Below are 13,922 nucleotides of genomic sequence, written 5' to 3'. Positions count from 1 at the left end.
TGTTGGATATATGGCCAGATAAACAGATAGCAGGATGAACAACAAACACTGTAGTAACTAAAGTAAAACATCTATTTGAAATGAAAATGTATAATATAATGTTTAATACCTGGGTATATGGAGCAAGTGCTTAGCACAACTAGGACCAATAATGGATCTGATCTACATGAGCTACAACGTAAAGTGGAGAAGTAAGTGGACAATAGTAACAGGAACTGAATAGGATAGGACCTGGACACAAACACAATTATTGTGTTCAGGGCACTTTTGGAAAGGTGTGTAGCTAAGCTACATGGTTTTCCATAGTGGAACCCTGTCTAAACATGATGAACTACATGAGTAGCAGGCTGATGGTTAGCTTGTTGATAGTGTAGCATATGTTGTTGGTAGACATAAGGTTAAATGATGCATAATGAATACAAAATAACCCCTTTTATAGACAATATAAATGAAGCTTTGGAATGCATCTACTGTCTGGTTTCTCTGCACTGCTGAAAAATAGAAAAGAAAAAAGGAACAATGAAAACCCAAAAAAAAAAAAAAGGCATCAGGTGAAATTGTCTCAGAATATCCATGTCTATTGTTAGAATGTGCTACCGCTGCCTGATATGTGTTGCAGATCAGCTAAAATAACCACACTGGATTAGAACAAATCAGAATGTTCTGAAAAAGAAAGCAACATGAAAACTGATGCAGAATGGCCGACAAGGTTATATATAGTAGCTGGAATGTCCAAGTTGTTGTTGACCTGCAATTCCCAGCATCATTCAGTTGAGAGGGATGGAACAAGGAGAGCTAGATATTACAGTTTAGCAAGAGCTGAAGGAGATCCAGCTAGGAATTGCAACAGTAGAATACACAGAACAGAATATGTTCAAAAGGTAAGATCAGCAAGTGGCCTCATTTAACAGAGCCACATAAACACACAACGCCCATCATTCTGTAATGCAGAAAATTGAAATTTTCATAATATGGCATGTTCTTCTCTTTAAAATAAAAACATGCATATCCCTCCAAGCTTTGGGATACATCAATAAATAATCTAAAAGTATTGTTTTTTATACATTTTTATTATAAAAAAAATATTAGTGAACACTACATTCCAGCAACGTCCTTTCTTATCTTCTTCCAGTTTCAGCCCCATTCCAGGCCAGGTGGTTCATCCCATTCTGAGGGGGGGCGGAGTGAAGGAGGAAGCTCACACAAAGGTGGCCAACTAGGTGGCAATTGGTAGGTGGGTGGTTGAGAAATAGAATCACTTAAGAAAGAAAAAGAAAAACCAGAGGCAATGATGCAGCCAAAATCTAGTCTAATGGAAGATCAGTGAGAGAAAAAACTGCCATAAAGGAGGTTTACAGGTTGATGTATTGCAGCCTAGATTTTTGATCGAGTATTATCAATATGGCTAAAGCACTGCAATTAAATATGGATTGTCACTTGTGTGTTGCAATAATCATTTGGTATCGCCAAATCATCTCAGAACTGTATGTACTGTTTATTGCATATAATCAGTTTGCAAATCATTAAGCAAAAACTATAGAAAACAGAAGGTTATATTATTGATGAGGAAATGTGTACTCCCTGTTACCACCAACTCCGTTTTCTCCCCTACCACCCCTACTGAAACTATATGAAAGAGAATAGGAGAGAGACAGCATGGGATAATTGTAATAGCCATAAGTGATGCAGTTCACATTATTTTGCTCCTACATCTCCCTCTGCTGTACTCACTTTTTACTACAAGCTCTCTTCTTGGCCCTCTCTTCAAGCCATCTCTCTATGTTGCAAGGGGGCAACTGTCTTCTGTGCATCTCTCTTGCCCATCTTTCTGCTGCAAGACAAAACACTAAGTCATTAAACAATACAGTTGTGACAAAGCTGGGCTGGGGTTAGTTCTGTCCACCAGGTGTACTTAGTGGGCAACAAGTAAAAAGGGGACTAGAAAAATATTTTTTGAATTCCTGGCTAATCTGCAGGCGTCTAAATTAGTCTGCCTTGAAACACCCAAGTCCATTTAGGTATCCAAAATGCCCACTTACTTACACCCTGACTGTATCTGTCTGGGCTCACTGAGCTCCTATAAACCTTTTGGTCTCAGCCTAAAGGTGGCCATACACAGGCCGATAAAAGCTGCCGACAGACAGTCTGACCGCCCGTTTACCCTTCGTTATTACCCAATTGTTGGACCCTAGAGCCCATGATCAGATCAGCCCTGATATCGCCCAACTCGAGGTGGACATATCGGGGAGAGATCCATTTGTTTGGGGACATCGCCAAACGAGTGGATCTCTCAGTGTATGGCCACCTTTAGCCAATTCTACAAATTAACTGTGTATGTAACTGTGTATGCAAAAGTATCACAAAACCTTAATACAGGATTAAGCAATTCATTGGAATTTTTACATAATATTAAGTAAATAGATAAAGAAACTCTGGTTTAAATAATTACACTTTTTGTTTTTCACAGGTCCTGTGAATGCAGTAGTTTCGAGAGAGAGATGAAATGAGAAAAAACGACCACTTATGTACCGATTGAAAGAAATGGCAAATGGCCTCTGAGGAGGTTTTGCAGTATTCTCGGATTAGGATCCAGGGAGTCCTTACACAACTAGTCTGGAGTAAGGTTACGAAATCATTTAAAAATTCATGGACAGGTCTAATAAATGCATGTTGCAGGGCTGCACAAGTTGTCTTTAAATTAAAATTAAAGTCAGTGCAGGCCCAGCTGGATTTTCGTTATATGTCCTTCAATATTCAAGTGGTCTGGCAACCTTAGGCTGGATTGTGGTCTCTGTTGGAACAAATTTAAGAGAGGTTGAGCTAGGGTTTCCCCTAAGCAGAGACACAGGGATGGTGAACTGGTCTCTGAGCCACTCAGATGGGCCTATACTAGACCAACTAAACAATGTAGCACATCAGCCGATCACCTTTACTTACTGGAGGCCTGGGCTGGGGATGGTGGGCACATTAACATATATGCCCCCCTTAGAACAACTGACCCAAAACATAACACAAAATAATGAGACATAGTCTAGTATACCACAATGGTTGTTTTTGGTTCTCCTTTGTCCAGCCCATAATGGCCGATGACTTTCATTTAAACAACCATAAATTTGTTATCCTGAGATACTTAGCTCTGTTAGGTAGAAAGTAAACCTCAAGGCTGGCTAAGCTCACTTAAGATCTTGGTGGTAACAACTGGCTGTTGTGACCCCTAAAAGTGTGTGTGCACAAACATTTGTTTTACTATCATAAAAAAAAATAAGCCATCAGCAGAGCAGCAATGAAATATTTCAAGCAAAATGGGAGGCTGGAAACAGATGAGACTAAGCACACATTATGTGACAGACTTACTGATTAAGTGCTTTCACTTACCTTCTACTTGACCCTTTAAAGCTTCCAATTCCTCTACTGTCAGATGGGAAAAACGGCAGCCAGGGCCAAAGTCACACTGGCCTGAAAGAGGCAACAGATAATTTTAATAATGATACTTTAGTACTCATCGGAAGGACAAAAAACATTAGTGTAATCAAAAGCAGGCAGTGACATCAGCAGCTAACCTCCAATACGCTGTATAGCGGGCACTGTACAAGGGCAGGACAAGAGCATTACCATGTGCTGCCATCAGACAATCTTAAAAGAACAGTTCAATGTTAAAATAAACTGGGTAAATAGATCGGCTGTGCAAAATAAAAAATCGTTTCAATATAGTTAGTTAGCCAAAAATGTAATGTATAAAGGCTGGCGTGACTGGATGTATAACAGAACAGAACACTACTTCCTGTTTTTCAGCTCTCTAACTCTGAGTTAGTCACTGACTTGAAGGGGGGGGGCTACATGGGACATAACTGTTCAGTGAGTTTGCAATGGATCCTTAGCATTCAGCTCAGATTCAAAAGCAACAGATATGACCCATGTGCCCCCCCCCTCAAGTCACTGATTGGTTACTGCCTGGTAACCAATCATCGGAAAGCAAGAGAGCTTCAAAGTAGTGTTCTGGCTATTATGTTAGACATTCAGTCACTCCAGCCTTTATACATTACATTTTTGGCTAACTTAACTATATTGAAAATATTTTTTTATTTTGCACAGCCTATCTATTTACTTAATTTTTACACTGAACAATTCCTTTAATAATCTACTTCTATGAGAAGGGCAAAAGGCAACCTATTTCAGTGACAATGCACCCCATAATGCACTGCCTTATTCATTACAAATATAATTAATGCCTCAACACGCCATTATGTAGCAAGGGAGATGGTCTTTAATAAGAAATTACACTGGAAACAACACTTAATTAACACATAATTTAAAGTCTTTATTTTTTTATTTTCAAGGGCGGGGGTAGGGGAGTACATACAACAACTTGGTTCACAGATTATAGTAAGAGTCAACCTATGGTGTGCCCATTATGTGGTAATAATCGTTATCATCAATACTTGGTATAACAAATATCAATCCTGCTTGTGAACAACACATTGCATCTTTGCACAATTTGGATTTTCATAGTTTAAGTCTACTAGAAAATGATGTAAACATTACATAAATCCAATATGCTGGTTTTTCTCCCAATAAAGATTAATTACAGTAGAACCCCCATTTTACGTTTTTTTAAGGGGACCAGAAAAAAATGGTGCAAAATCCAGGAAAATGTAAAATCAGGGAAATGTATTATGCATAATATATAGGTGGGACCACAAAACAACAATGTAAAATGAGGGAAAACTTAAAATCAGGGGATGTAAAATTGAGGTTCTACTGTATATCCTAGTTTGGATCAAGTACAAGGTACTGTTTTAAAAGGAAAGTTTTAAAAAATTTGGATTATTTGAATAAAATGGAGTCTATGGGAGATGGCCATTCGGGAATTTCGGTGCTTTCTGGTTAACTGGTTTCCAGATAACCAATCCCATACCTGTAATATGAATTGAATAAATCACGCACACAGGAGAAGTATGGGAAACTGCACTCACCCATTATCAATATACTGAAACATTAAGACATTTTGCACATTAAAGGAGACATAGAACAAAAAAACCATTACATTTGTAGGCAATTATGAATAATATATGGTGTTGGCTTCAAATTGGGCTCGCTACAGATGTTCACTGCTCCCTGTCCGTGTTTCAAATAAGGGATGGGCGTGTCTTAACGGTCCCTGCCAGAAGCACAGTAGGGTGCGGACAGCCAATCACAGCCTTCAATCACAGAAGCAAAGACAGGCTTCAGTTCCCTAACAGGTCAGTCTACGTAGCTGCTGCTGGTTTCTATCCTACAGTGCAGAGTACTGAGTAGGGCCTGCTCCCCTGCATAGCCAGAAAATTCAGCAGGCAGGACTGGGCGGGGCGAAAATTTTCAAAAAAAAAGTAACCAGAAACACAACTTTTTCAAGCACATGCCCTTCTATATCTAAAAGAGTAAAAGGAATGATAAATTCTTGTTTTTTACGTAATATGTCTCCTTTAAGTTACTACAAAACGCCCTCCCCTTCAAACAAAAAATATTATTATTTTTAAAGGGAGGACATTTTCCCATTTTTGCAGCCCAATGCACTGCAAAGTGTACGCAATAAGAAGTGCATTTTATTTTACACCTTGAGAAGAGCAGATGGAGGATTACCACACTGTATGAATCTCCTGCAGAGTTTCTTGGTGTGTTCTTCTGCAAGGATCTCTGAAGCATCTGTGAAAGGCAAGAGAAGAGGCCGATCTGAAATCTGTTGGTTGCCTTCCTAAATGTTGTATTAATGGGCAGTTTTTATTGCATGATTTGGCCATATTGACCCTGCCAACCTTGAATGGCCTTTGAAAATTACAAAAACATTTGGAGCACATGCCTGTACTTTCATTCCACTCCCCTGTTCTCACACCTACATATGAAAAATTATCTGTTGCAGCAATCTAGCGAGGCCATGAGGTGAATCATCTGCTCCAGCTTGGAGAGGGGGGGAGGATTAATGCAATTTACTAATGGGACATTAGGCTTAGATAACATAACACTGGTACTTGAAATAATATACACATCATCATAGTTTATGGCATGCTATTCCAGCTGGGTGATATGATCTAGCCAATTATAGGGTGCATCATCTTTAAGATCAGCTCTAAACATCATCCACCGTCTTCAGAAAAAATATAAAAGCAAAAGTGCACATTGCGTGTGGGCTGTTTCCGGCCATACTAAGCACCTGCAGCCCCTACCAGTTCATGAGTAGGGAGTAATCCATGCAGATAACAATGATGAGCTCAAACTCTAGTGATGCGCAGGTCAATCCTAACAGCTAACCAGCCTGCCAATGTATTTACCTGTGCCTAGCCCGTCCTGGATGGTGAAAGGGGAGGGGGGGGAACAATCATTTGACCCAAACCTGTCTAACCAGCAGGTCCCATGGATTTCTGTCAAAAGAAAACCCCCATGTTCCGGAGTTTTATCTACTACTACGGTTGATAAAACTTTAATAAACCCACCAGGAAGACCTATAGTATCAGGTGTTGATTCCATCCTACAACCATTAGCAATTTATGTTGATACATACTTGCAAGAAATTTTACCAAACCTAAATACGTGCCTAAAAGACACTATGGAGTTTCTGAACACCATGTCTGAAGCAGAGATAATAAAACAACCCCCATGTTATGCACTATAGATGTAAAAGATCTGTATACCTCTATAAGACACAAAGAAGGTATTGAGTGCTATAGGGAGTATCTATTAAAAGATAACTTTCCAATGTATGAGGTACATTTCCTCTGAGAATGTTTAGATTTCAATCTAAAACTGAATTATTTTTGTTTTGACTTAAGCTGCTATCTACAGGTACAAGGTAAATCAAATAATTTATATATCAATCAAGCAGATGAATTAATTAAAAAAACAATTGTGAAAGAGGATACCAAGAGGAAGAACTCCAGTCCACTAAAATTAAAATTCTTGGCCTGCTAAAAGAAAAAAGTAATGAAAAACAAATAGCTACATGTGTAACTACTTATGGTCCCCATTCTACCTTCATTAAAAAAAAGTCATTTTGAAACACTGGCCCATTTTACAAAATGACATTTTTGGGAAATTGAGAAAAAAACACTATTTTGCTACAAAAGGGGTAAGATTATAGCAGATGGTATTATAAAAACAGACATTAAGGAAAGGGCAACCCAAAAACCAACGTATAAAAAAGTAGGTACCTTCTCATGCTGAAATTTGTAAACATCCCAGTCAAGGATATGACACAAGGATAAGACATTTTGCCACATGTAACTCAGAAGGTGTATTTTAGCTATTGAAGTGCCCATGTGGCCTTGGTTACGTGGGCCAAACCTCTAGGGCATTTAAAGTGAGAATGAACGAACACAAGAGTGTAATGTGAAATTTCAATTTGTGGTGAATTTGTGGGACATTTTGCACTATCCTAAGGAATAGATGACATTTTCATTGCATCAATTGGACATCACTGAATTAATTGGACAATTAAAGACAATATGGAAGGGAAATGTGATTGTGCACTTTATTCTGTATCCTGATGAAGGGAGGGTGTACCCCCGAAACGTTGACATTGTTGGTGAAGTAATAAATGGGTTAAGCTCCCCAACTGCATAAATAGAGTGTGTGTGGTTCCATATACATTTTTTTGTAACCAATGTATTTCGAGCCAACCAGTAAAGCAGTAGCTGACAACATAGCCCTTCAATTTGACACTCCACTCTCCATCTGTTTATCCAATAATGCAGGCATGTCCAAAGTGTGGCCCGGGGGCCAATTGTGGCCCTTTTTCAAATTTACACCGGCCCTCAGCCTCCATCTTGAAATTAATAATAATGAAGCCCCCCAGCACAGTGTGATCAGAAATCCCATAGCAGTAATATTAAGGCACATTAGTGAAACGATATGCCACTGCTACCTATGTGCTGAAGATGTTAGCAATAGACACGTACTGGCACATAGTGATAACCCACTCTCACATACTTCTTTAGGGCTGAAGGTGTCAATAGACGTACTGACGTGCCAGTACAATAAACTAAAGAAGTATGGCGTCACTATGTTCCAGTACGTGTCTATTGCTAACACCTTCAGCACACAGACAGCAGTATAGACCAAGTGGCAGATCATTTCACTAATGTGCCCAAATATTACTGCTACGATTACTCGATTCCTGTAATTTAATGTTAATGGTTCAAGGAATGTCAGGCTGAATGGTCGGCCCCCACACATTTTCACCTCACCAAATCTGGCCCTTGTTGCAAAAAGTTTGGGCACCCCTGCAATAATGCCTTCTGTTATGTTTTGGGTAGCTGAAGATGAGTAGAGTCTCTTGGCACGAAAAAAAGTTCTTTATAGCAGTAAGTGCAGTTCCATCCTAATGTGCTGGCTCTTTCTGAAAGCACATGACCATGCAAAATGACTTAAAGGAGAAGGAAAGGTTAAAACTAAGTAAGCCTTATCAGAAAGGTCCATCTAAATATACCAGTAAACCCCCAAAGAAGTGCTGCTCTGAGTCCCCTGTCAAAAGAAATACTGCATTTCCTTCCTTCTATTGTGTACACATGGGCTTCTGTATCAGACTTCCTGCCTTCAGCTTAAACCTCATTGCCCTGGGCAAGAGCATGCTCAGTTTGCTCCTCTTTCTCCCCCCCCCTCCCTTATCTACTGTAATCTGAGCCCAGAGCAGGGAGAGACTCAGGCAGGAAGTGATGTCACACCATGTTAATACTGTAGCTCCTATCCTCAACAAACAGAGTTTCTAGAGCTTTTTACTCAGGTATGGTAAAACATTCTACAGAATAAATATAGCATTCTAGCTTGTGCTATTGCAGCTAATCTATTGGCAATAAAACACCTCTGTAGCTTTCCTTCTCCTTTAAGATAGCTGCCTACATAAAAAAACATGACAGAATCCCTTCAAACCAAAATGTTGCCATTCTAGGACCCACGTCATCTTGTTCTGTATGTTACTTCTGTGTGAGTCTATGGTTCCAAGACAAGTAATCCTTAGACGCAGTAGAGGAATTTACTTCCCCAGTCTGACCTGCACCCAACCCTAACCTGCAATGGTTTGGACACATTTTAACCCAAACCTGCAGGTCACTGTGGGTATGGGGCAAGCCTCACATAACTACTTCCAGCATAAAGATAACAGAGGCATTCATACCATGTGGTAAGAACCAGAGCAATTCCTACCATATAGGCACCCACAGGCCATTGACTAGGGTGGCAGCAATAAATGAGTACCAATATGGTAAATAGTAAAGGTGATAAAAAAATTCCCCTGCTTGCTGCTAAATCTGGGAGTGGAGACCCTGATTCTCCAATGACTGGGGCATGAACAGAGGGGGTGTCTGTGCAAAAGCTGGAAATGGGGGGGCTGCTTTAGGTAGCACCAGACCAAAACACAGCCCTGATGAAAACATTGCCTGAGGCAGCACACATGCATTTCCCAAAGGACAAAGGGCTAAAACATTAAGGGCAATGGCTATTTGGCCCTGTGAGTACCACATTTTTAAATACACAAGAAACTCCGTGCCCAAACAGCCCGGCGTAGATATAAACTGATAGAGGCTGATAAGGGCTTGTGCAGCACTCTTCCAGTGATTCAACACAGGTCTATGGGGAAGGGGGTTTGTATCAGGCTTTGGGACCTATAAAATGTTTTAAAGGAATGAAAATATTATGTAATGTTGTCCTGCACTGGTAAAATATGTGTGTTTTCCTTAGAAACACTACTATATTGTATATAAGCGAGCTGCTGTGTAGCCATGGGGGCAGCCATTCAAGCTTGTACACAGTAGATAACAGATAAGCTGTGTAGAATCCCATTGTATACTACAGGGCTTATCTGTTATCTGCTATTATTTAACCTGTGCCTTGTCTCCTTTTTCAGCTTAAATTGGCTGCCCCCATGGCTACACAGCAGCTTGTTTATATAAACCAAAGTAGTCTTTCTGAAGCAAACACATCAGTTTTCCCAGTGCAGAGCAACAGTACATAATATTTTAATTACTTTTAAACACTTTTCTTTTTTTGGCGTTACTGTTCTGCAGTCGAAGTTGCTGAGTCTTATGTGCAGTTGCCCCTAACAACCAAAACCAGTGTACTGTGCACTGATAGGGTAGATGTTGGGAACACTACTATACACCCTCCAGCTTCAGTAGAGGACTAGACGTGGTACAGCCATACTACCCCGCAAAGAGCCAAATAAATACACTATTATTCTACTGTTGAATGGGGAGAAATGACAAACAAAACAGTGGTGTGAAGCACAAGACATGAGTGGGAAATACAGGATATTGTAGGCCGCAGGAGTCGCACCGTGAGCAGCGGGAGAGAGGCGCTCTCACCTCTGAACGTATCGAACCAGACCTTTTTGCTCCGCTGGTGTTGCACGCCATTCAGGTGCTTCTTGCGGTTGTGTAGATTGTCCTGAAAAGAGCGATCGCAGTAGTCGCAGAAATATCGCCTTCCCATTATCTCAGCCTGGCCGACCCACTCAGCAACAACTACTGCCCCTCGCCCTGCATTCACTTATCCACCCAACAGGGAACCCGCTGTGCCATTCCCGGAATCCTCTCTGGGCCCTATACGTGCAGACACGCGCGCATGCGCATTAGATACATTCTAGGCAGAGAGATTGGGAAACTACAGCAAAGTTTTTTTTCATAAACAATACTTTAACGAGAGTTATTTGAGAAGCTAAACTCTCATGATTTCTAAAAGCATTCTTCTGCCGGTAACGAAGGCGTTAAGCCGATGTCAAGTTTCAGTTTTTCACGTGATCGGAAAAGAACCAACAGCCTTCAAGTATCTGGCCGCGGAAGTGACGTAATAGTAGGCGGTGCATTTGCCGGTGAGACGCAAAAACATGGCGCTGGGAAGTTCTCTGTATCGGGCGCTCTTCCGCAGAACTTCTACCTTCACGCTGACCATAGTGATCGGCGCGGTGTTGTTCGAGCGGGCGTTTGACCAGGGGGCGGATGCTGTGTATGATCATCTCAACAGAGGGGTAAGGACACACCAAGGGCGAACGCTGAGGAGGTCCAAGGACACCAAGGGGTCACCAGAGCTTGTGGTGCCACAATATCATTTAATAAATAATAATAATAATAGCCATGGCCGAGCACTGCTGCAGCTTTATTTGCTCTCTAGTCATTGGACGCTTTCAGTCTCTCGGCCTCGTCTGTATTAGAAAGCAGCTTCGTGCTGCCCAATGTGATTCCTTTAGGCGAAGTGTTTAGCGGCCAGTTATTGTAGTCTCTTACCCCCTACCCTGCTCCATTGCTCCCAGTCTAAAGAGGCCCTGCCTGAGCTACTGTACGTGACGTGCGCTAGTGAGTTCACACAAGGTACAAGATCTCTGTGCTACACACGCACCCGGCCTCAATAGACAAAGGACAACATGGCTGCGCTCATGGCTAAAGTACCCAAGTCTGGGGCATTAATTTAACAGCCCGGGGTAGTAGCAAAGTGAGTAGAATCACAGGGGATGATGCCTAACTACTTGTCACAGTGATTCCCCTTTCTCTAAAATGAGTGCTGCTTGGGATTGGGGGGGTTGTGGCTTACACTCTATCACCCCCCAGGGAATCTTTCTTTGCTTTTTACTTGTTTTTTGATCCTTTAAACTGGAGTTGTTGGAGAAAGTCTTCTGTATTGTAGTGGATGTTCACCTTCCAAACACTTTTTTTTTCAATTCAGTTGTTTTTAGATTGTTCCCCAGAAATAAAGACTTTTTCCAATTACTTTCCATTTATTTTTTACTGTTTTTCCAAAATCTTAAAGTTGAATGTTCCTGTATCTGGTGTTTGAGTCTGGCAGCTCAGTAATTCAGGTGCAGACTCTGTACTGTTACAATTTTGCAACATTTAGTTGATACATTTCTCAGCAGCATCTCTGGAGTATTAGCAACTATTGTATCAATTCTAACAGCTGCCTGTGATGAAACTCAGGGATTCTGCTCAGCAGGGACAAAGATAAGAAATGAATCAACTAAATGTATCAATTTAGAACAGTTTACAGGGTCGGCGACCCCCCTTCACAGGGCTGCTTCAGAAGGTGAAAAGACACTTGAATATTATTAGAAAACCGGTCACACATAGAAATTCATTGGAAAATGTCATTATTTATGATGATCTATCTGAAAACAACTAGTTGTTTGAAGGTGAACTCCCCCTTTAAACTATTAGATTGGTTCATCATTTTATCCATAGAAATGTTTATTTAACCCTCGTGAGTTCTTTGACACAACTTTTTCCTGGCTGCAACCAACACACTCATGCTGTGATTCCCTGTTTGATTTCAGCATGAACTGACAATTTGCAATGTGTTACTGACACACATCACAGTTGGGTTCTCTATAGTATGAAAATGTTAGGTTGAGAAAGCACATTTAACTGTTTATATTCTGAACTTTATGAAAAAAAATAAAACCTATTCCTACACATCCAGTGAAGCCTGGGGGCATTTCATTATTAAGAACTGTTCTTCTTTAGCTTCTGAGGTTCTAACGTTTGCTCTTTATTAAGTTAGGGGTTTTATTACTGGTACCAATCTTACTACTTATTCTCTATGTTGTAGAAATTATGGGAGCACATCAAACACAAGTACGAGCAGTCAGAAGAATAGACTGACCAGACTGATGTGTAAAGAAAAAGACTGAATAGGCTGGCCTGTCATCAGGGAGAAGAACAGAATCCCCTACAAAAACCTTTCCCTGAAACTCTGCAGACTGTTTTTTCAGATGTATTTGTGATTTTGCTCTGTGTCTGTTTAATACAACTCCATGTAAAGTCTCTAATAAAACTGTCAGCTATGATGGACTGAAGTGATATTTGCGGAGTGTACTGTGTGAATATGTTGCTGCTGTTAGCTCTGCCATTTATAAAGCCCTTCTCCTTACCTCTGTCACATGACTTAAATGGGATAACAAAATATTGTCCATGTGGCATTTCCAGATGTAGTTAGATTGTGTGTGTGTCAATATAACAGGAGAACTTGTTTTTTCAGAACATTGTGGATGTTCCCAGATAATGGCCAGGCAATTGTCCCTGGTCTGTATTGTGTAACTGATAAGTAACCCAGCACCAGTACATGGAAATGGAAAAACATGTATAGGGCAAGGCTAAGGGCACATTTCGAGTACAACAACACAAGAAATTATCATCTGAACTGCAGAGAGATTCTTTCTCTGCAGAAATGAGGGGTGGTAATGTCTCTTCACTCACCCACAGAAATGGGTCACAGACAGAACTTATTTAAATTAAATTATGTTTTCATCCCTTGAGTTAATGCCCTTTTTTATGCAAGAGAGAACTTTATTTGCTTTAGTAGCCACAGAATGACACTGCCCACAATTAGACAACGTGTTATCTACAAAAACCCCTAGATCCTTCTCATTTAAGGAAACTCCCAACACACTGCCATTTAGTGTATAACTTGCATTTATATTATTTTTGCCAAAGTGCATAACCTTGCATTTATCAACATTGAACCTCATTTTCCAGTTTGCTGCCCAGTTTCCAAATTTAGACAAATCACTCTGCAAAGTGGCAGCATCTTGCATGGAACCTATAGTTCTGCACAATTTAGTATCATCTGCAAAAATAGAAACAGTACTTTCAATGCCCACCTCCAGGTCATTAATAAACAAGTTGAAAAGCAAGGGACCTAGTACAGAGCCCTGCGGTACTCCACTAACAACACTGGTCCAATTAGAAAATGTTCCATTCACCACCACTCTTTGTAGTCTATCTTTTAGCCAGTTCTCTATCCAGGTACAAATACTATGTTCCAGCTCAACATTCCTTAATTTAACCACTAACCTTCTGTGTGGCACTGTATCAAATGCTTTAGCAAAGTCTTAAGTAAATCACATCCACTGCCATCCCAGAATCGAGGTCTCTACTTACCTTCTCATAAAAAGAAATTAAGTTAGTCTG

The 13,922-nt window shown here is 40.5% G+C and overlaps 2 protein-coding genes across 3 annotated transcripts; one reads left to right on the top strand and one right to left on the bottom strand.

The window, feature by feature from the left end:
• Positions 1-1,051: 1,051 nt before the first annotated feature.
• On the bottom strand, positions 1,052-10,717 carry zmat5.S (zinc finger, matrin-type 5 S homeolog). Of its 2 annotated transcripts, XM_018232345.2 has the most exons (5): positions 10,329-10,717; positions 5,620-5,682; positions 3,376-3,456; positions 1,732-1,831; positions 1,052-1,258 (listed from the first exon to the last, which is right to left on the bottom strand). In XM_018232345.2, exons 1-5 carry the CDS (start codon positions 10,453-10,455, stop codon positions 1,135-1,137), a joined length of 495 nt encoding a protein of 164 aa, XP_018087834.1. In that variant the 5' UTR covers positions 10,456-10,717; the 3' UTR covers positions 1,052-1,134. The 2 variants fall into 2 exon arrangements, with proteins under 2 accessions (XP_018087834.1, NP_001165293.1); NM_001171822.1 differs by lacking the exon at positions 5,620-5,682 and having other exon boundaries at positions 1,055-1,258; positions 10,329-10,550.
• A 94-nt stretch (positions 10,718-10,811) lies between these two features.
• LOC108707062 (cytochrome b-c1 complex subunit 9) lies at positions 10,812-12,814 on the top strand. Its single transcript, XM_018243995.2, has 2 exons — positions 10,812-10,990; positions 12,562-12,814. The coding sequence occupies exons 1-2, from the start codon at positions 10,850-10,852 to the stop codon at positions 12,607-12,609; spliced, it is 189 nt and encodes a 62-aa protein (XP_018099484.1). The 5' UTR covers positions 10,812-10,849; the 3' UTR covers positions 12,610-12,814.
• Positions 12,815-13,922: the final 1,108 nt, after the last annotated feature.

Source organism: Xenopus laevis, chromosome 1S, assembly GCF_017654675.1.
Source record: "Xenopus laevis strain J_2021 chromosome 1S, Xenopus_laevis_v10.1, whole genome shotgun sequence".
NCBI lineage: Eukaryota > Metazoa > Chordata > Amphibia > Anura > Pipidae > Xenopus > Xenopus laevis.
The sequence above is the reverse complement of the archived record's forward strand: the minus strand, read 5'-3'. Positions and strand labels throughout refer to the sequence as shown.

Excerpts from the sequence above, each read along its gene's own strand:
- zmat5.S (XM_018232345.2), bottom strand. The coding sequence starts at position 10,455 with ATGGGAAGGCGATATTTCTGCGACTACTGCGATCGCTCTTTTCAGGAC. Across the intron at positions 5,683-10,328 it reads CTGGTTCGATACGTTCAGAG|ATGCTTCAGAGATCCTTGCA; the intron begins GTGAGAGCGCCT and ends TGCCTTTCACAG. Across the intron at positions 3,457-5,619 it reads CAGGAGATTCATACAGTGTG|GCCAGTGTGACTTTGGCCCT; the intron begins GTAATCCTCCAT and ends TGCCTCTTTCAG.
- LOC108707062 (XM_018243995.2), top strand. The coding sequence starts at position 10,850 with ATGGCGCTGGGAAGTTCTCTGTATCGGGCGCTCTTCCGCAGAACTTCT. Across the intron at positions 10,991-12,561 it reads ATGATCATCTCAACAGAGGG|AAATTATGGGAGCACATCAA; the intron begins GTAAGGACACAC and ends TCTATGTTGTAG.